The 20,944-nt window shown below is 46.5% G+C and overlaps 7 protein-coding genes across 7 annotated transcripts; 2 read left to right on the forward strand and 5 right to left on the reverse strand.

Moving 5' to 3' along the window:
- Positions 1-31: 31 nt before the first annotated feature.
- TRUGW13939_04675 (uncharacterized protein) lies at positions 32-1,680 on the reverse strand (the record flags this gene model as incomplete). The annotated part of the gene is made up of 2 exons (XM_035487843.1): positions 32-1,159; positions 1,210-1,680. 2 exons carry the CDS (start codon positions 1,678-1,680, stop codon positions 32-34), a joined length of 1,599 nt encoding a protein of 532 aa, XP_035343736.1.
- A 1,233-nt stretch (positions 1,681-2,913) lies between these two features.
- On the reverse strand, positions 2,914-4,629 carry TRUGW13939_04676 (uncharacterized protein; the record flags this gene model as incomplete). Its single annotated transcript, XM_035487844.1, has 5 exons — positions 2,914-2,926; positions 2,990-3,389; positions 3,457-3,894; positions 3,959-4,234; positions 4,314-4,629. 5 exons carry the CDS (start codon positions 4,627-4,629, stop codon positions 2,914-2,916), a joined length of 1,443 nt encoding a protein of 480 aa, XP_035343737.1.
- A 5,544-nt stretch (positions 4,630-10,173) lies between these two features.
- On the reverse strand, positions 10,174-11,310 carry TRUGW13939_04678 (uncharacterized protein; the record flags this gene model as incomplete). Its single annotated transcript, XM_035487845.1, has 4 exons — positions 10,174-10,443; positions 10,500-10,777; positions 10,834-11,178; positions 11,241-11,310. The coding sequence occupies 4 exons, from the start codon at positions 11,308-11,310 to the stop codon at positions 10,174-10,176; spliced, it is 963 nt and encodes a 320-aa protein (XP_035343738.1).
- Positions 11,311-13,149: 1,839 nt separating this feature from the next.
- On the forward strand, positions 13,150-15,839 carry TRUGW13939_04679 (uncharacterized protein; the record flags this gene model as incomplete). Its single annotated transcript, XM_035487846.1, has 6 exons — positions 13,150-13,209; positions 13,274-13,362; positions 13,461-13,715; positions 13,781-14,448; positions 14,501-14,891; positions 14,942-15,839. The coding sequence occupies 6 exons, from the start codon at positions 13,150-13,152 to the stop codon at positions 15,837-15,839; spliced, it is 2,361 nt and encodes a 786-aa protein (XP_035343739.1).
- A 56-nt stretch (positions 15,840-15,895) lies between these two features.
- Positions 15,896-17,526, reverse strand: TRUGW13939_04680 (uncharacterized protein; the record flags this gene model as incomplete). Its single annotated transcript, XM_035487847.1, has 2 exons — positions 15,896-17,323; positions 17,380-17,526. 2 exons carry the CDS (start codon positions 17,524-17,526, stop codon positions 15,896-15,898), a joined length of 1,575 nt encoding a protein of 524 aa, XP_035343740.1.
- Positions 17,527-18,163: 637 nt separating this feature from the next.
- TRUGW13939_04681 (uncharacterized protein) lies at positions 18,164-19,518 on the forward strand (the record flags this gene model as incomplete). Its single annotated transcript, XM_035487848.1, has 2 exons — positions 18,164-18,634; positions 18,694-19,518. The coding sequence occupies 2 exons, from the start codon at positions 18,164-18,166 to the stop codon at positions 19,516-19,518; spliced, it is 1,296 nt and encodes a 431-aa protein (XP_035343741.1).
- A 234-nt stretch (positions 19,519-19,752) lies between these two features.
- TRUGW13939_04682 (uncharacterized protein) lies at positions 19,753-20,878 on the reverse strand (the record flags this gene model as incomplete). Its single annotated transcript, XM_035487849.1, has 4 exons — positions 19,753-20,227; positions 20,294-20,613; positions 20,684-20,752; positions 20,822-20,878. The coding sequence occupies 4 exons, from the start codon at positions 20,876-20,878 to the stop codon at positions 19,753-19,755; spliced, it is 921 nt and encodes a 306-aa protein (XP_035343742.1).
- Positions 20,879-20,944: the final 66 nt, after the last annotated feature.

A 20,944-nucleotide genomic window follows, 5' to 3' on the forward strand; every position in this document is an offset into this window, starting at 1 on the left:
CTACATAAACTATGCCAAACAACTCTATGCTTCAACTCGCTGAAGGTGATTCTACTTGGGCGGCTGCAAAGGCGTCACGAAGACGTTCATCATATCTCTCTTTCTCTTTCATCTTGCCATCAAGGAAGCTTTGTGTATTCGGTGTCCAATATGGTGAGATAGTCCGTTCAAACTCCGCCATCCCAGCGCCATCTATTTTCGCGAACCTTGGTTGTATGTGCTCTAAGAAGAGATTATATAAACCTTTGGGACTTTGGATGGCGTGAAAATACCAGAAATTCCCAATTTCCCAGCCTTTCCTCATGATACTTGCGAGGCCGAGGGTTTTATGCCCCGCTTGAGAATGAGCTTGTTCTTCCTCCTCAAAAACATTCATGAATTCAGAATGAATTTTGCTAAAATCATCGAGATGCTCTCCTTTGTATAACTGGTCTACCCCACGACTAGTGAGCCAGTAGGGTGGATGGAGCATCTCAACCGGCAGTGAGCATGTCCACTCTAGATCTATGAGTGACTTGATGTTCCAGTCACTGTCGACAAAGAGGTTGTTTTGATGTATATCCGTCAAGGTCATGATAAACGGCCCACGCCGGTAATCGCGGTAAGAGAAATGTGACAGCAGAGCTCGCATAATGGTAAGAGCCGACAGTTGTGCTTCACCATCGGCCTTATTTCGTACTGAATTCGGGGCGTGGCGTAACCGACTGTCGTGGCACGATAGCAAGTCCGTAAAGTAGCTATCGCTTGTTGAATATGTGACATCTCTGTCTATGTTGGTCGGCACGGATTCGTTTTCTAGATGGTGGAGACGAACCGTTAAAGGGCGATTCATGTGTTTTATAATCCCTTGGTTGTTAATTGTTAGAGATCCGATGCGATCAAAAGGAGACTGAGCTAAGGATAAGATGATTTGACTCAGCCCGCGAAAAAGGTTGGTTCTGCGTGTTTGGTCATGCCGTAGCTCATCCCAAGATTCGGAAAGCATCGCAACATCAGTGCTTCTGACATGATCCATGATGAGATATCCGGTTTTCAGGTTGAAAGGGCAATTTCGACTCAAGTAAGGTGGTCGAAGCGGATATCCGAAAATAGATGAAACTACACGGTGAAAATGCCATTTCAGTCGGCTGAAGAGAGTGGTGTGCTCAATTGCAGTGAACTACCCACAGTGTTAGATTGACTAACAAATTAGATCAACAGCTCACTTACACATGGGCCTGTTGCAAACCCAAAACCCCATAATCGTGGTATTGGGATAGAAGGGCAGTTCTGTCGAATCCAGATAAAGGTCGCAGCCTCGCAGCGAAGCTTCTCGTCTGCATTTCCTGGGTGTTCAATCTCCCCGACCTTGTACGGTAGAGGAAACCTGATGATAACCCGCTTGGGTGCATTGTGCTCCTGACCGTCAATCTCAACTGGTATGCACACGTTGAAGCCCCCAGCAATCCACTCTTTGATTTCCCCCACACGGCATGTCTGCCTTTTGTTTAGATTCATGTGATACGACACAATCGATTCGATTACGGTGCGGTGCAGATAAAGGTACACACATAAGTCGACTCGCCGTTCAGGGTAGGAGAGCTCTTGGAGGATATTGTCATCGTCGTCTAAGGCCGTGGAGAGACTGATTTCTCCGTTGAGAAGCGGCACCGTGTTTTGCATGTCGACTAGTTGTGTCATTTGGGGACTTCGCAGTGCAAAAGAATATTAGTATAGCCCTAATATTATGTAGAGGGGACAAGGGAGATGGAGTCAACATGCCAAGACTGCTAGTCCTCTTTGGGGTGGACTTGATGGTGAATGTCCAATTGTCCATCCGTTGCAGCAAGGAGACAAGAGCGTGTAACTATGGCAGAATTTTGTCCGAGGCCGTCTGGCCCAATCTGTGGGCTACGTGTTAAGGTCTTTGTCTTTTGAAAATAGATATAACTGGCAGGAAATCTCCAAGAAGGCCTTCCAATCTGTCTAACAGTCTCCTTACCATCAGGCAGCTTGAAACCCAGCCAAAAGGCAGCTATTTCCAGGCATTGCTGGAACAAGTGATCACAAATGGATAGAGTCTAGTTGCCCTGCACATTTTCTGAGAGTCTTGCCTATCATTGTTCCTGTGGTCGTTTTGAGTAGATTCTGCATAGACAGGGGTAGTTCCAACATCCTCGAATCGACACCCTACCAGATCAGGGTGATGAGAAGTCCACTGGAGAGGATTGACGAGGAAACCATGATGGTAGCGCACAATATCACGAAACGATTTTGGCCGAGAATTGGCCGCCATTATAGGGATGACAACATTGGCGATAACATTGAATCTTTGCGATGTTTGAAGTCGACATGATGATAAATAATACCGATAGCAGGATTCCACCGCCTAGTAGGCTCTGACTACCTTTGCCATATATTGTGATTTTTTATTTCCTCTCTATTTCTAGACATGCACCAATTATATTTTAATATATTGTTATTAACAAGACCGACTGTGTCCAATTATATCACAATCTATTTTTAGAAATAGAAATTAACCTTAAATAAGACCCACCCTGATATCCAACTTAATAACCACCCACCATAATTAATAATTATTTAATAATAATTCTTTCTAATATATATTACAATATAATTTTAAAGAATAAAAGGGCGATTATGAACGTCTGTGTGGAACCGGCATGCTAGGTACATCAATAGAAGAAAACAGGCTGTGCTTGTTAAAAACTGGATATTGTTATGACAATCTCTGCAAGTTGAAAAGATGTACGAATTCTTAAACTCCTATGAAATTCGGTGACCGCCGCTTGCGTGGCTAACATATGATGTCCGCAATTCTGGGTGGAAGCCAAAATGCAGACGTAAGTAGCGATATCGAACTAACCACATCATATGACTATATAGTCCGGCGTCATAGGTTAGGGAGAAGAGCTATCTAGGGACACTATATAATCATAACCATGTTAGCGGTTCTGCGAATTAAAGAGATAGTATCATACGGACTTACCCATTCATAGTCATATCTATCACTAGATCTCTTGTGTCGAGGAACCTTGGATCCTGTGCAATGAAATTTTCATATCCTGGTACCCAGAATTGATGTGCATTCTTCAGACCTATTAGATCCCCTAGCTTCGACTTGATCGTCCTCGTTACAGTATCACCCATGGCGGAATATAATTTCCTAGCCCAGTCTGGGGAGCTGTTATTGTTAAAGCCAGCCCACCCAATCTGTCCAATCTCGATGTCTACGCTGCCGTCGTTGGTACGCATTTCCTTGACCTGGAAACTGGCCACCCACCACCAAACTTGCCAATTGCCGCTGTCATCTAGTTTGGCATTTATTTCTCCCCCAAGATCGATGCCGTCCTCACTGCGATATCCGAAATCTACCCAAGCTGTTTGACCTAATATAGTATGTAAGTATTCTGGTGTATATGATACTTTGTAGACCCGCTGGGTGAAAGTACATACTGATATATCGGTTCCCACCTGGCAAATCAGCGGAAGAAGTACCACTAGTCCAAACAGTTTTGTCGGGTTCATTTACCCCATTATGATGTCTTTCATTTGGGACGAAGTCATAATAATGGTCCCTGTAAGAACCATTGTCCACGTAGGGGTGATTTGGGTTGTAGCCCACACGATAGCTATCAGGAACAACGGGCCAGATCTGTGAGTCGAAGACAAAGTAGCTGTAGTACTTGAGGAACCATTGATTCCAGAACAGGTCGGCTGAGATACCAAGCTTGCCGGCATCCTCTTTCAAACTGTCGCCGTCAAGTGCAGGCCAGGTGCCAGGTCCCTGACGGTTCTGGACCATGGCTGGAATATGTAAGCCACCTCCATTGTCGTAAATGAGCTGTAATTCAAAGCTAGTCGGCCCAAAATGAAACCGTTCCTGGTTGACTACTACCTGTTAGACGCGCATTTAGAATTTAGGAACAGGGGACATTAGAGATATGAAGTATAATACCTTTGTCCGAGGGTACCAAACGTAAAATCACCCCTAGTCCTCCTGCATCCTCTGGCGAGTGATCATACGTAGGCCAGAACCAGAAGTCAATGTTGAGAGAATTAATCCCTAGTTTTTGTATAACTTCACCTTCGCTAGGAGACTGCGTCTCACTATCCACAAATTTCGGCATTTTCTTGTCCCAAGAGTCGCGTGGACGGATGAATTTAATACTGGCACCCCAGTGAATTAAGCCCTCCGGATCGTTGTAGCCAGAGCTTGGAAGTTGATATTTCTCTAGAAACATGATTAGCCATTGTCTAATGCCACTCTTGTTTTTTTCTCTTCTCTTTTCTAAGAGTCGACTACCACTGACCAAGTTTGACTGGGAACTGGACGTGCCACTCCTTGATTGGGACCTTTTGATTTCCCTTTTGCACCGTGCCATTCGTCAACTTGACTGCGTACCAAAAGCAGCTGTCATTGATACGGTCAACTGGCAAGAAGGTGCCGGGCTCCTTCTGTTGCCCCGTTATTATAACGCCGTCGTCTGTGTGGTCGTAGGTCCAGGTGACAGCTTTTCGGCCGTGTTCCTTTTTCCACCAGAAGTTGTGAATTTGATTCATGAGCGTCAGGTCCAAGGCCAGCATCTGATCCCATCCTGCTAGCGAGCCCTTGGTTCGGATACTCATGTCTCTCGATTATAGATTTTGAGGGGTTCTGCAATGTTGTAGCTACTAAGAAGAGAGTGATGGTGACCGTATCCTAAGCTGCAGACCCCAGAGCAATTTATACTTCATTTCAGGCTGTTCCGAAAAACAATTCGGCTTCTCATTTCACACACTGGGCTAGCCGCCCTTTTCGCCAGCCACTGCAGACGCAGAAGCTCAACGATACCGAGTACGGTTGCTTTCACATGTGTTGGCATCGGTATATGGTCACATGCAGCTGGAGGTGCATATTCATGCATATTCAGCAACGCCCTGTTTGGCGATAGGCCATGAGTGAAGCAATCGACGTGCAGATTCCGGAAAACTGTTAAAAACGGCGTTTAGGAAGTGGCGTCAACCCCGCATAAGCATGAACCTCAAGAGGGAGAACGTGAGAAGCTCCGAGTCCTCAGCTCGCCAGAGCGTCAATAAGGGGAGCAATGATTGGGTTGCAACAGGCAATGCATTCTTCCGTCCTCTGTCAGACCCTCGGAAGGAAAAGGGCGCCAATGCGCTGATGAGAACCCGATGTGATCCTTCCACGGCCACTTGTAGGTTACAACGGTCATACACCCTGCAAGCCACCGCCAAAAAAATACGCAATTGTGACCGGTATTATAGAATTGAGATTAGTTGTGATTTTCGTCACCCTAGAGGAGGAGGGGGAGGTAACCAAGCGCGTGGGACAGGAGCTCACCTCAGCCAGCCACAGTATGAGTTATATCTAAGACTGTGTACACGCATACAATGGAGTCACTTATTCCTAGTAATTATTTCTGCTATAGAAGAAGGATAGGCGTTAAATGCACCGCCCAACCCCAAGAGAGCGCCGTCTCCACCACCAATCTCATCAAAAACAAATCACTTACTGCTTTACTTTTGAACAATGGCGACAGTACTCCACGATGGCGAGTTCATGACCACTTACCGGGCAGCATCTCCCATTAAGCCTGGGGGGAAATTTCTCTCCTTCCGTGATGGATCGCTCCATCCTGCCGTCCTCTGTCAAGGCGAGAACAACACTGTCTTCGTGGTGTTAACTAACCCCAAGACCGGACAGAGGGCTACTTATAATGCAACCACATTTTTCGGTCTATCTGGGTCTATTATAGATTTCGAACTGCGACAGTATAAGAACCAGACTTCGTTTCTTTTCTCAACCAAGTACTCTGGATCGGAGAACGGAATTCATCTCTTCAATGGTATAGCCCCGGACGAGCTGTGGAACCTTCCAAGCGATAAGCTCTTCCGTGGGCTGGTATCCACAGTGAAGAGGCTCTTTTTGGTATGATAGATATCGTGGTTTTTGGAATGGAAATTTTTGAAAAGACACTGACTATTGCTTTCCAGAGCGAAATCCAAGATAATGATGGCGTCCCTGCCCTCTTTTATACCACCCCTCGTCCCGGGTACTCGGACGAAGTGCTACTGAGACCAATAAAAGCGGACGTGAATAACAATACATTGTCGTCTGATGATAGCTGGCATCTCGACGGTAACGTCACAGATGTCCTGGCCGTCAGCGCGGGCGTCTCTAACTACGGCCCGGGAGTCTTTGCACTGTACAAAGGTCATCAGGATGGCAAAAGATATGTTCAGTTCCGCAACAATGAAGTAGGGGGCGTCGACAAGTTCTCTGTAGACTTCCCAGTTCATGACCGTATGTTTTTAGCTTCCCTTGTAGTGAGAAAAGGAACAGCAGCAGCAGTATATTAACACGGAAAGCAGGAGCGGACTGTCTAGGCACCTATGCCAACCACGATTCAGACTGCACTGCCCTGGTCGTGGGAGGCGAAGAAATTTCACTATACCTCGATGATCAGTATTGCTATTCTGACGCGCTCCCAGCGGCTACGGTGGCAGTATCCTCAGCTATAACTTCACTCCATGTCGCGCAGCATGAGGATGATATAAGTATTTGGTATACTGACAAAGCTAAAGGCGCACACTATTATAATACGAAACACAATCAATTCGCTGACGGGCAGATGGTCCAATTCTTGCCTGATGGGGCAGGGAGAACTATATCTGGTCTCATTTGGGAATACACAGAGCAAAGCTCTATAATCCAGACACTAACCACCATGGATGACAATGGCCACCTTGCCGTCTGGCAGCAGGACCTCGGAACTCGCTTCTGGAGTCCGCATCCCTACCATGTCGACGCGCCCGACAAAGCCACTCCTGTAACTGGATATGTCACTCGCTTCCAGGCAAAGAACGCAACTGACCCTTCGACAATACCTGGTTGCCAGATGGAAGTTGTCTCCACTGGTGTGATCCATGTCTATGCCAATGGGAATGCCGCAATGCTCGGACCAAAACCGTCATTGCATAAAGTTAATGGGAGCGGAGTTTTAAACTTGATTATCCCCAGTGACGAGATCACCTGCCAGCAGATTCAAGTAACTGCCCTCGTCCCCAAGAGCGGCGGCCGGATCCCCATCTCAACTGGCTGGTTTGACCCTGCTGCCAAGGTCGTTTCGAAGCTCTCTGGTATTAAAACAGGGCAAGACCTAATCAATACGGGGATGGCCCCGAACCTTACACGGGCCCAAGCAGATGAGGCGGCGAAGAGTATTTCAAACGCTATGAAGTCGTACCACAACTATGCCTCGGGACCATCTTCCAAGGCTTCATCTTCTGCGGTGCAGGGCCCTGACAAACCACCACAGTTTTGGAGCCTCTGGTCATTGTGGGATGGGCTGAAAAACTTGATCAATAAAGGTCTTAACGTTCTCAAGACCGCTCTGAAGGCAGTTGAGGACGCAGGTAAGTGCCCTTCCTATGACTGCAACTAAACAATTGATAAACGAGAGGCAGCGTACTGACAACCTTATTAGTACCCGATGGGCCATGGAAATTGATTGTACATTGGGCAGAACAGCCGTTCGAATTCCTTATCGACTCCGCTTCTAGGGCGCTTGCAGCAGCGGACTTCGTTATCAAAGTAGCCCATGTGGCGTGGGATACATTTAAAGCCTTTATTGAGTTAGCTTTGGACTGGGATCAGATCAAAGTCACCACTCATAGCGTCAAAGCCTGGATGGACTCCGGCTTTGACTGGGCAGCAGGGAAAGTGGATGATCTAGATCAAGTGGTCGATAAATTTTGCGATAAAATAATTACTAGTATCGACCACCGGACGCCACCAGATGCTATATCCGCCAATAACGCACCTGGAAAAACAGATCAGGGAGTTAGTGACATCCAAAACAGCGTAGCATACCACTATGGCTTTGATCTGCTATTACAAGGCGCCAACACCATATCTGGGTCCTCATCACTGAGTCAAGCGAGCTTTGAGCATGATTTGGCCGAGAAACCGGACTATAACATCATCCAGGAGACATACGATCTGGTCCAGAAGCTGCTCAAGGATATCAAAAGCACTCTGGAAAATATCTTCACCGACGTGTCCAAGTGGTCGGCTGGGAGCATAACGGCAGCCGAGGTCTTTGGTAAGATCGGTACCGATCTCCTCGTGGGGATTATGAAGGTCGCGAAAGATGTCGTCCACGCGATTCTCAAGGCTGTCAGGGAGTTGATTAACACAGTTAAAAGCTGGATGGATCAGGAGCTTGTCATCCCCGTCATCACAGATTTGTGGCACTGGTTGACCGGGGAAACATTATCCTTTGCTGGGGTGATTGCCTTTGTAGTGGCCATCCCGATAACGCTTCTAAGCAAGGCCATTACTAATAGGCCCCCTCCAGACCTACGCTCGTTGACCAAGAAGTCATGGGATCTACATGCTTCTGCATCCGGCTTTGTGACACAGGCAATTTCTACTGAGGACATCGCACTTTTTGGCGGGCTGCTAGTTGCAGTCAATGCGGATGGCACAGCTTATGTCGAAGCCGCTGCAACCAGCATAGACTCTGTGGAAGCAGCAGCGGCACTTGATATCCGAGGTGTGAATATACTAGATCTGATTACCCTTTTATTGAAACTGGGAGCCAGAGTACCTCCGTGGGAGCAACCTTGGACGGAACACCGGATGAAAGACGAACATTGTTTTGTATGTGACCTCCTACCCTTACTAAAAAACGGTTGTAAAATCTATGAAACTGACGAGATGTTTGAAACAGGTATATGGAACTGAAGTCGTTGAGACCGCATGGCTGGCAACTTGCATGGCTGTTCGAGCTGCGTCCTCAGGAGGCCTTGAGCACGAGCAAATGGCCCTAGCCAACGCCGTGGGAGGAACGGTCTGCACCACCATTACCTCCATCCTACGGATGGTTATCGCAGGAGATGAACTACGCGAGAATGAGAATGATAAAGCAGAATGGCATTTTATTGCAGCGGCCCTATTCTGGATTGCCGAGGGGGCGGAGCTCATTGCCGCAATCTGTACTGTTGCGAAGCAGCCTGAATTTGCACTCGAGGCACTGGCAGTCGCCGGTCTTGCAGATTCTTTCTCCCTTGGAGTCTCCATCCGTGAGATTTCCGAGAAATATGGTCATAAATAGTAACCTTTTTCAACGGCGACGGGAGTGCTTGGATATTGACCTCACTAGTAGGGTATTTCGAAATTAAGTATTTTTTGACTCACATACTCGCTGATGGATGTCTGGTTGTTTCAAATGAAAGGAATATGATTTCTTTTTCGATCAACGGTTCTGTGTTCGGTTCGAACTAGCTGATTTCTTTCTCATGCTCAGCATTCTTATAGCATATGTTTTTCCGTGTGTCGATCGTAACAGTAGCCTACTATTGAATCATACATAAATGGATGCATCCCGCATACATTGAATGATTGATATTTGTGAAAGCACAAGTGCAGTGTCGGTTTTCTTTCGCATCGCTCATGTCCACAGACATGTAATAATTGCACTTACCAGGCTTGGTCTGTTACTGAGTTTCTTAGAACCCTCTCATACGGGATTGACTCGGGCTCTATACTAGTCTACGTCTTCTTTTCATAGGTTGACAAATGCATGTGCGCGAGCTTGACGCTGCGAGAAATATCTTTTGGGGGCGCTACAAAGACTCTGTATGTAGGATTGCACGCTCATCTTGAGATCCAACCTTATGCTAACAAAAGCTAAGGCGGCTTCTGGATACATCTATCAAAACCAAGTAGCCTCATTGAGGAGCAAGTTGCTTCTTGTAGTTCTTCGCTGGCTTCTTATAACTCTATCATTGGATCGACTCCATTAACTATGAACTGGGATAGTAAAAAGGCAAAAGACCTCCTCGACAATGACGAAATAGCTATCACTTCTATGAAAGTACTGCAGTCCTAGGTATTAGTACTGAGTACGTGTCCTCAAATCTTGATTTCTGATGCCACATGCCTCACTAGCGCACAGGGGATAACCAAATAATTGGCCGCAAAGCTTCTAATGTATATGAAGATGGAAACCCAGAGAGTGTGCAGTTAACAATTAGCTCCCTGATATTTGAAAGTGGTGAAAAAGGATGTGAAGTGAGAGGCTTCTCCTGATTATTACAGCACGGCCAAAGATTGAATTCTGAAACGGGCTTTTATTTAGTGTAGATCAATCAGACTTGAGCTAGTTAAGATACTTTTTTTTCAACTCCAACTGTGATGAAAGCCTTGATCGAATTTACTGCCAGCCCGCAAAGGTCCATCTCGGACATTGTCGGCTGGTCGACGGTAGAACCAATCACTTCAAAATGCGCGGCTGAACTCTCCAAAACATTCTTGAAGTGAGCAGGCGAAGGCCCCCACGTATTCTTTGCTTTCCCCAATATTGAAGACTTTTGCCTTTGATCATCAGTGTGGGGAGGGTATTCCACGTAAAAGGTACAATTGGAGTTTTGAACCTATCAAAAGATGTCAGTGTCACCTTTCATGCTGTTAGGCCCTTTAGATGAACTACCTTCTTTTCAAACTCTGCCAGCTGCTCTGTGTCATTCGGAAATCCGGAGATAATGCCCCATGATTGTCCATCTATGGCTGTGATCTCATTCTCGAGCACTTCAACAACCAGACTAGCCGGAACGTCAAATTCCTTATCGAGACAATTCTTGATGATTCCGTGATGGCGATATTCGACATCGTGCGCCTTTTCGTGGAGCCTTTTGTTCATAGATATATGAGGAAGTGAAAGCTCTCTTGAGACGTGGCTAGCGATCTTGTCGCTGGCCACTGGATCCCCTAGTAGTCTTTAGCGAGAAAAGCCAAATGCTCCATGTACCAAATATATTACATACCGGCAATGAAAATGATGGGCAATCGCTTTTCTCGTCTGGCGAGGTGGTCTTCCCTTTCACGGTACAAAGATTCCGCCCACTGCGTTGCTTCATTGGAATGAATCTTCGCTAAAAGGCCCTGAAACTCGCTGAGATCTTTTTTGCCAAAGGTTTTCTGTTCGTATTCGTGCGCCTGGACTAGGCACTCGAACTTGTCCATCTCCTTAACCCATTTGGCTTCTGGTGTTTCGCCTTGTTCATATTCTAGCCATAACTCGCTGATTTCTGTTGCTCTTTTCGGACTGTAAGTTTGGAGCAAGTTGTCTAAATATTGGAAGCCATTGCGTTCCATGTCGTATTTACGTTCTATCCAGGTGGTTTTTATAAGCTTTACTAAGCTAAGACAATACGAGGCTTGGAAGGCATACCCTTTGCAACTCCTGCGAACGTCGGAATATCCCCTATGGCAGACTCGGCCAAATCATGGACCAAAGCCATTTGAATGCATTTCGCTCTATCTCGATTTGGGCATTCCTGACGAGGTCAGCTGCTGAAAGGGAGATAGGGACCTCAGGAAGTACTGGATGGCCAAAATGGCTACGCGAAAGCTATGCGCCGCCACACTCTCAGGGTTCGGAATCGTCCTCAGCCATCCTGTCCGTGGCAAATGCTTTAGCGTCTCTATTGCGTGTAGGAAAGGTAAGGGTGTGGCTTCCATTGTTAAGAAGTAAATGAGGTTTTATGAGGATTCCAGCAGGGTGCACATGTGCAGGAAGGGTATTTGGTATATATTTGGGATAAACTGGCCCCACTGTTCTCTCATCCCCTCTTCTCCGCTCGCCCCTCATCTGATATAACATTTTCAATTTCCTGAAATAGTGTCCACAATACTCTTTGTACGTGTCCATTTCCCCTCAGCTGGAATTGGAATAGCAATTCCGGCTCATAGAGGGCAAACAGAAAGGTTGAGCGGTAAACGTAACATCTGTCAAGCGAGATTTCTTTAGATGAATGCTGGTGAATACCTGGCGCTACAGGTCGCACTTTTCGAGATACCCCTGTTGATAGCGCATGACGCTAAAAGTCACTTTTTTCGTTTGAGATCGAGCCCGCTCCATCAATCTTGATTGTACATCATACTAGACTATGCATGACTAGATAAATACGCATCTAGATAGGTAGGTATTATGTATTAGGTAGCTGTACAGGAGAAAACCTCAATACCCCACCCCCCGCGATACCTTGCGTATTTTCTCTTTGTATTTGCAAAGAGTCCCTCGAGATTACTTTTACTTCAAAGCCTCCTATATCAGCAACGATGGATCAATCACCCAACGATCCTTTTACGCAGGAAATTCAGCGACCGAGGGCTTATTACGAGGGGAAAAGAGAGCGGTCTAATTTGGGTTCTGCTGATGACCGACGGATAATCGATCTCAGTTTGGGAATGGTTGATGGTGTGTTCTGCTACACATATTGGTACGAGCACCAGGGTATTCGGCTGGCTGATATACCCGGCACTATTTCTGGTGGTATACTCCGCCTGCAATAAAATCTGCCCGACTCAGTCGACCACGGCGATCACGAAATCATCGGTGACCAAATACGCTCCCTCGTGAATGTGCCACCGCTTCCAGAGCTAGATGATAACTCCGAGGAACTTGATACAATACTTGCCTCGCATTGTCGAAGTCGATTTGTCAAGAAAGGCAAATATAAGAGCGAAACCAGGAATCTGCTCGAATGCCAAGGTGGATCTTGCCCAGGAGTGCCAAAATCATCTCACATCATTCAATTACTGGAAAAGTCGCCCGAGGGGATGTTGGTTTTCGAAAAATTCAAGCCCCGATGCATTTTAGGGTACATTTAGTCCCTTGCTACCTACAAAGACTGGACCTTGAAGATAATCTCCGGGATGAAGGGACTTCACTCGCTTGGGATTATTCATCGTGATCTCCGTATCGACAATATTGTCTTCTCCCACGACATTATTGACACTTATCGAGCGTATCGAACACGAGGGCGTTCTCATACCCCGTGAAAGCCCTTTGGCACTAAGAACCACGAATAAACTTGTAGTACGATAGACATAGGGGATTTGTCTATATATGACTCTTTCCAAGCAACCCGCCAAGGAGTCCTTTTTGATAAGACGGTAAAAAACCCGGGGTCCACTGGACATGTTCAAAGGCGGGTTTCTCTCCGTGGCCCACCTTTTCCCGCGGGATTTCACTTGCCGTCGTCGTCCGCTTGGTTATCTTCCGTCCATACTCATTCTCCTCTTGGAAAATATCTCGTGCTTTTTTATTTTGAGACGCATACGATGATTGACGAACAATGACTAAGCAAGGAAGTCGACGAGCCGTTAAGGCTTGTCGTTTCTGTCGTCAGCGTAAGGTGAGCTTTCGCACATGCACATAGTGTATCCTATGAGATGCTGTGTATGTTAATAGATGAATAGATGAAATGCGACAATATACATCCCTCATGCAATGCCTGTAACCTGTATGGAAAAAATTGTGTTTATGATGAGCTTCCCAGACGAGCAAGGTTAGTACAGTCAATAATTATCAAAATAGAACTTCCACTGCTGTGATCTGAAGGTCCACCATTGCAATCCAGGCGTTGACATACCAGTAATGTTGCAGACCATCCTACTCGCGTATTTCTCAGCTCGAGGAAGAAAACCAGCAGCTTAAAAGATCTTTGGCTACAGTACGCCCTCGAAATGAGGACCGCAACGAGCGTTTATCTTCAGAATTGTCTGAAGAACAACCCACCAACGAACCTTCAGATTCTAATAGAGGAAATACTGGCTTGCCAAGCTCTGCCCGACTTTTAATCCCCTCAGATAATGCACAGCCAGACAACTGCTCACAGACTGTGGAATCTAGGATTGTCATGTCAGTAGAAGGAGAGCCGAGATATCACGGCCCAACTAGTACACTTTTTGAAGATGGGTCTGCAGACCGCAGAGCATACCAAAACTTGTCTTGCATGTCACAAGTTCCGCCTGTGTGGGTGCAAAAGGGACTCATGGCCGAGGCGGCATGTCAGCGTATGTTGTCCGTGATACCTATTGGCTCTTGCTAAATCTTGATTCAGGTCACATGGAGATAATAAATCTACACCAAAAGAAGCTGGACTTTGACGGTGTAGATCCAGATCTGGGTATGCATCTATTGGAGCTCCACTGGAACCGTCAACATCACGCTTTCCTGATTACATATCGCCCAGCGTTCATGAGGGATATGGCGTGCGGCGGACCTTATTTCTCAAAGCTACTCTTGAACGCCATATACTTTGGCGCCTCAAAATTTAGTTCTCGACTAGAGGTTCGTCGCGACCCGAATGACGTCCGCACTGCTGGCTGGCTCTATCGACAGCGAGTTCGAGATTTACTCGGCGGAGCTCTTGACCGAAGTGACATTACTACAATCCAGGCACTTTTGGTGATGGCAAGTTCGCTATTTGCATTGGGCGACGAACGAAGTGCTGCCTGGCTATATGCAGGTACTGCATTTCGGATGATTATTGACCTGGGTATGCATGTAGACGGGTCAAGATTACCCAACTATCGGAAATTCACAGACGAAGATCGCGAGATACGGAGGCGTGTGTTTTGGGGAGCTTTTGGTAAGACCGTATTATAAGAAATGAATTTTCAATTTTACTGATATGTGTCAAGTGGTGGACAAAATCCAGAGTTTGTATCAGGGCAGACCGGTTAGCCTTCAAGAACAGGAGTGTAACGTACCTATTACGTTTTTGGATGATTTCGAAGAACTCGAACACTGGAAACCATTCGCCTACTCGACGACTCAAAGCCATCCTGGCTCGCCCGCCCATAGCGTCTCCACATTCACCGAGCTCTGCAAGCTGAGCATGATAATGAACCGTATACTGAACAAAGTGTACGGGGAAAGAAGCTCGAAGAGAACTCCACGAGAGCTTGCTGGGGATTTGAAACTCCTCCACAGAAATCTGGATCAGTGGCGAGCTAATCTTCCGGCCCATCTGAGCTATGATCCATCAAACACGACTATGCCGATTCCACCCCCGCATGTTCTCTCTTTACTGTAAGTATTGTTTCTGTGTTAGTGTGACATAATTTGCTGACAACTGAAAGCGCTATGCATAACGTACTCCTTATCCTCCTACATCGTCCCTTTGTATCCGATGGAGACCTGCATTCAAGTCCATCCAACGCCATAAACTCATTTCTAGTGTGTGCCACTGCAGCCAAAATGACAGTAAAACTGCTTCGGGCATACGACACGGCCTTTTCCATCCAACGAGCGCCTTATCTAATATCGTATGCCACATATGTCAGCGCAACAATCCATGTGCGAATCGCAGCCCAGCGAGAACCCGGCTCTGAGGCTCATGTGTGCCTCGCGACATGCCTAGATATTTTTAAGAAAAATCAAGAAACGAACTGGGCCGTGCGAAGAGCAAATGTTATCATCCAGAATTTGATGAATCGGATGCATGTGAGCATTACGGATGAACATGTTCTCGACTCGCAAGAGTCCCAGGTTCAGCCCAATATTGGGCGTGACGAAAATAACCTAATTCAACTGGACGCTTCAAGTATTCAATCAAATGAAAATGACAGGACAAACCAGTCATCGCATATTATAAGACAGAATATGGAGTCATTTCGTGGAGCGGGCGATACTTCAGCTATGGACCAGATAACCTCTGATTTAGATATTGATGCCATAATACAGAGTTTTATCCGCGAACAGCAGAGCAGGCCACAGGTTCAAATGGCAGGAAATGATGCATCGACAGTATATCAAACCGCGAACCAATGGTTCCCTTCTGCATCATTTGTGACGGACAATCTGCCCATCCAGGAGCATCACAGCACTCAAAATCTTGTCCAGGGTGATCCCTTTGGGGTAAACTATTCGCAGGACGAGGGGATTACAGCACAGTTTTCTGCAGATGATATGCTTTTTGGATTTAATAGCTCAGCGATTGAAGGAATTGGGTGGGAAATCGACGATCGAATGTTATAAGCTGCATTAGAAGTTTCCACAGAGATAATATTAACATTGAAAATATTGCTAAACGATTATACATTTTCCTCCTGAACATATTTTGGCTTCCATGCGGCAACCTCAACAGGTGACTCACCCGATGACTTGTCCGAAATTGGTGCAGATAAATTTTCATGTCTCGGCAGTTGCCTCGACACCTTGACAACATCAAATACGCTTTTTGATTCTCGAAAGATGGCATCCATCTCCTCCAACGAGCGACCACTTGTTTCAGGGAAAAAGAAATAAACCAGTGGCACAAATGTCGCGTTGAGAACTGCGAATATAATCCAATAATGACTTCCCAGGTTGGTTGTGCCCGGGGGAGTGACCTGAGCCACAATAAACTGGCACAGCCATTGAGTTGCGTTGGCAATGGCCGTGATGGGAACTCGATGACGCAGAGGCGCCAGCTCCGAGGCATACAAGAATGTCTGGCCCAGGAAACCCATTGGATAGAAAAAGTCAAAGAGAAATACAAACACAACCGCGGCAGTGCCGGCGGAGCCTTGCGACTTACCACCTGTGCCTGCGAGCACGGCGGTGGAGAGGGCAAGACCAGTACCTGTAATCATGAAAAGTTTGCGCCGGCCATATCGATCGATTAAGAAAAGCGGTAATAATGAAGAAACAGTCTGAAAGCTGGTGAGACAGGCGCCCAAAATGCGAGACTTGAGGCCGGTAAATCCCAAGTCGTCGAAAATGGTGGTGGTATAAAACACCATGGCTGAGATACCACACATCTGCTGGAACATCTGGCCACATGCGGCCAGTACGGTGCGGTGCAAGACTCGCTCTTCTCCGTTTCGGGTCAACTCTTTCAGACTGCCGCTGACTGCTGACAAGGATCGTTCGATCTCGGCCATTTCCTCCTGGACTCTCAAGGAGGTTTCTTCTTCGTCTTCCAGAGCCGCAAGGACGATTCTTGCTTCTTCTAGACGACCCTTTCGGGCCAGCCAGCGAGGTGATTCGGGGAGTAGGAAGATGAAAGGAATCACGAATATAGCAAGTATAACAGGGAAGACCAACGGCACGCGCCATTGTACGGCTTCGACGGAGGAAAATGAAAAGCCGAATGAAACCCACTCGGACAGAGTAATGCCACCGCTGATGCAGACACCCTCCAGAAGAACAAACGCGCCTCTGTGCGCCGAAGTTGAACACTCAGACTGCCACACAGGGATGGCACTGCTTATAGTACCAATAGCACCCCCAACAATTAATCTTCCCACGAGGAACTGGCCGAGGCTAAAAGCCGATGACTCTAGTGCCAGACCGATGATTGACAGAACCAGTCCGATTAGAGTAGTTCGCAATCGGCCGATGCGGTCACTGTAACTAATACATAGCAGAGAACCGACGACGGCTCCGAGATCGTAGGATCCAGTGACAACGCCTTTGATACGGGCATTATATGTTTTTTGGGCACCTTCAGTGTTTACTGTGTCTAGTGACGGAAATTGCTATGTCACTCCATTAGTATGCACACATTATCTCTCAAAGATGAAATAGCACCTACCTTTACAAAAGACTCTAACGTAGCAATTCCTCCAGTAGAACCGTTGTTGTAGCCGAAAAGAAGAAAGCTGGGCGCGACGATGAGCAGCACCATGGCAACCTTCAAACGTGACCCGCGCAGCCCTAGGTAGCTGTTCTCCCTCGCCATGACGATGATGCTATTGGATCTGGTAGGCAGGACAATATATTGCCAAAAGAAAGCATTTCATATACATAAAAAAATAAAGAAAATCCTGCGACAAGCGGGGACAGATCGAATTAATTATACACCATCAAGCTCAGTTACACAGCGTGCGGGGAGGGAACGTGCCATTGGGGACTATGACCTCCCCCATGGGGAGTGGGGAGAGTCTCCATCAGAGTCATGGTTGGCCAGTAATGTTAGATTAGGCCTCATCCGGATATATCGGCCCAAGGCCAATAATGCAGGTACCGCTCGAAGGGTGAATGAATTAGGTGGCGTACCAAACCCTGTCTGTTGACTTCCCGCGGCATGTTACTATCCACGGCTTCTCAGTTCCCGTCCATAGCAGCGATCGATACACTTGTAGAGATGACATCAGGACAATTTGGTATTTGATTTGGGCAATGAATCCGTAGTATTTAATTATTAATTTTAGATGAACGTTTATGTATTAATACTACCTAATGACCTTGGTGCTGCCGCAGGGGACTCCCACTGAGAGTTTGCATACACTCCTGTTCAACCAGCCAAAGAGCCAATGCAATTCCACCCAATAAAGAGAATTTTCTTGTCCAAATTTCCAATAGTGCAATTTCCAAAAATGTCAACGCAATGTGATCCAGTGGCCGTGGCCACCCAGCAACCGGTCCCACAGATATTCGCCAAAGCTGTCGGTGCAGCAGCAGTGCCGTCACTCATCCATCAACGCAAACGGTTTAGGCTACCTTCGGTGTTGATGCGCTCTGGAACTTCTAGGGGTCTTTTTATCCATCGACATCACCTTCCGCCATCGCAGGCTGAATGGGGTTCCATCCTTATCGGCGCTTTGGGTTCTAGAAACGATGATCCTCGCCAGCTTGAGGGAGTTGGGGGTGCCACGTCAACTACGTCAAAGGCTGTGGTTGTTTCAAAGTCTTATAAACCAGGCATTGATGTTGAATATACGTTTGCGCAGATCACGGTTGGCCAGGAAAGAGTTGACATGACCGGAAATTGTGGTAATATGGCCTCTGGAATTGCGGCTTTTGCACTGGAAGAGGGTCTAGTTACTGCAAAACCGGGCGAATCAGAGGTAAATTAAACACCCTCCCCAAAAATACAGATAGAATACTGATGGGGAGCTTTTCTTAGATATCGGTCCGAATATTTAATACAAACACACGGACTGTCCTGGTGGAAACGATTCAAGTCGATATCGACGGGCACTTTCTTGAAGATGGAAATTATAGAATTAGCGGCGTCAAAGGTACCGGAAGCAGCATCAAAGTATCATTTTTGAATCCCGGAGGAAGTATGACTGGGAAAACATTCCCGACAGAAAACCGTCAGGATGATATTATGGTGCATGCCAACAGTCTTCCGGCACCCTTTGTTGTTAAAGCAACGCTGATTGACGTATCCAACCCTTTTATTTTTGTGGATGCGTCTTCCTTGCCTCCTGATTTCCACGCTGCTGGACCAGATGCAGATATATCACTTGATATAATCGAAGCCATCCGACGACAAGGGGCAGTCGAATACGGTCTTGCTAGCGATGTCCAAGATGCTGGTCTTAGAAGAGGCACTCCAAAAATTGCACTCGTGTCAAGACTTATGGCTTCGTCGATGCAAACTACGAAAATACCAGATATTTCTGTCCTGGCCTACAGTATGGGCAAGGTTCACCCGAGTGTCCAGCTCACTGGAGCCGTGTGTCTCGGAGCTGCTGCATGTCTTGAGGGGACTGTTGTCTCAGAGCTGATGACAGAAAATCCAAAACCATCAACAAAGGACATTTTTGAATTGGCAAGTCAGCAAAATCAAAGAAACAAGCCGGGACGCAGTGTAGTTATCGGTCACAATAGCGGTATTATTGACGTCGACGTTGATGTGACTGCGGATGATGAAGTGCGGAGTGTGACAGTTTTTCGAACAGCTCGGAGATTATTTGAGGGCACTATTATTGTTCCAGTATAGAGAGGTTTGGTTACTCTTGTTAGAGTAAGTATGTAAATGCAATATAGATTATGTGTGAATAGACATATCAACTTCCAACCATAGTTCGTTGAAGATGATTTCGACGTTTAAAAGCTGTTGTGATTTATTCTTACTTATTCTAATCATTTTTAAAGAGTAAAAAGCTACCAGGAAGAATGCAGAAGAACAGAAACTTGAATATTGGAAATATTCTACTCTAATGAATTCGATAGTCTACAAAACAGTTTTGTTTACAGCAGAAGACAACAAACCCGCAACCTGTTCGTAGACCGAAAAGACTATGCCACCACTAAGAACTAGTCGTCCTAGCCTCATAGTACTTCCCTTCCAGAATCCCCTGGCACCTGATTCTCGATAGACACCAAAAATAGCATCTTTAATGGAAGCACGCTCGGTTCCCTGAACGCGCGTCTTGATCGTATCAAAAGGCTGGGTTGCATAGACCGTAATAATACCCGCAAGCGATCCAATACCAAACGTGGTGATTCCATTCAACTGCACTTGATTTTGCTTGGCCGTCTCTTTGAGGATATTGTATGATCCCATGCGCACAGCAGATGTGGCAGACTGTTTGATAGTGGTAGGGACCAATCCTTGATAAAGACCAGCCAGCCCTTGCTCACGAACCAAGAGCTGAACACCATGTGTCGCAGAGCGAAACCGCCGAAGCCCTTTGGCGTCGTCAATTCTATATAAATAGAATTAGCACAGTTGCTGCTATTTTTGAAGTAGTGTATGTAGAAACTGCACATACAGCGCCGTTTTGATCCGTTCAGTCGGCGTCACCGCAACAATACTCTCCACACATCCAGCCATCATCCCCGCTAGAATTCCCAGCGGTTTGGACAAGTTTCCCTTATCATCTGCCAGCGCGTTTTTGATAGAATCAAATGTAAGAAACCGAACCGAGGCTTTGAAAGCAGTCCCCAAAACTAGTGTCGAGCATCCCGTATAAAGAGCCGAGATACCCTCTGTCCGGACAATATTGTGAATTAAAGCGAGTGGATTGGTGGTTGTTATTGATGAAGAAGTAGCACGAAGCTGGAGTCTGGTTTTGGCAAACTCAAAGGGATACTACTTGCTCAAAAACAATGATAATGATAAGTGAATTTATCTCTTGCTAGCGGTTAATAGGGGATCTTACTGTACAAGTTGCTTCGACGCTTCCGGCGACACCACCCGCTATTAAAGAAACTGCCGGTGATAAATAGGTCTTGCATATTAGAACTATCAGTTTCTTTTTTTCTGGGAGGTGAATATGGGACAAGGCATCTTGGAATACCTTTTCTTTACTCGCGGGTCGGGCAGCCTCTTGGCTCTGCGCTTTTGATGATTGCATTTCGGACCAATATCCCTTAACTGCCTTGTGGAATTGACGAATAGATACCTATTTGTTGAAAATCGT

This window comes from Talaromyces rugulosus, chromosome II (assembly GCF_013368755.1).
Source record: "Talaromyces rugulosus chromosome II, complete sequence".
Taxonomy (NCBI): domain Eukaryota; kingdom Fungi; phylum Ascomycota; class Eurotiomycetes; order Eurotiales; family Trichocomaceae; genus Talaromyces; species Talaromyces rugulosus.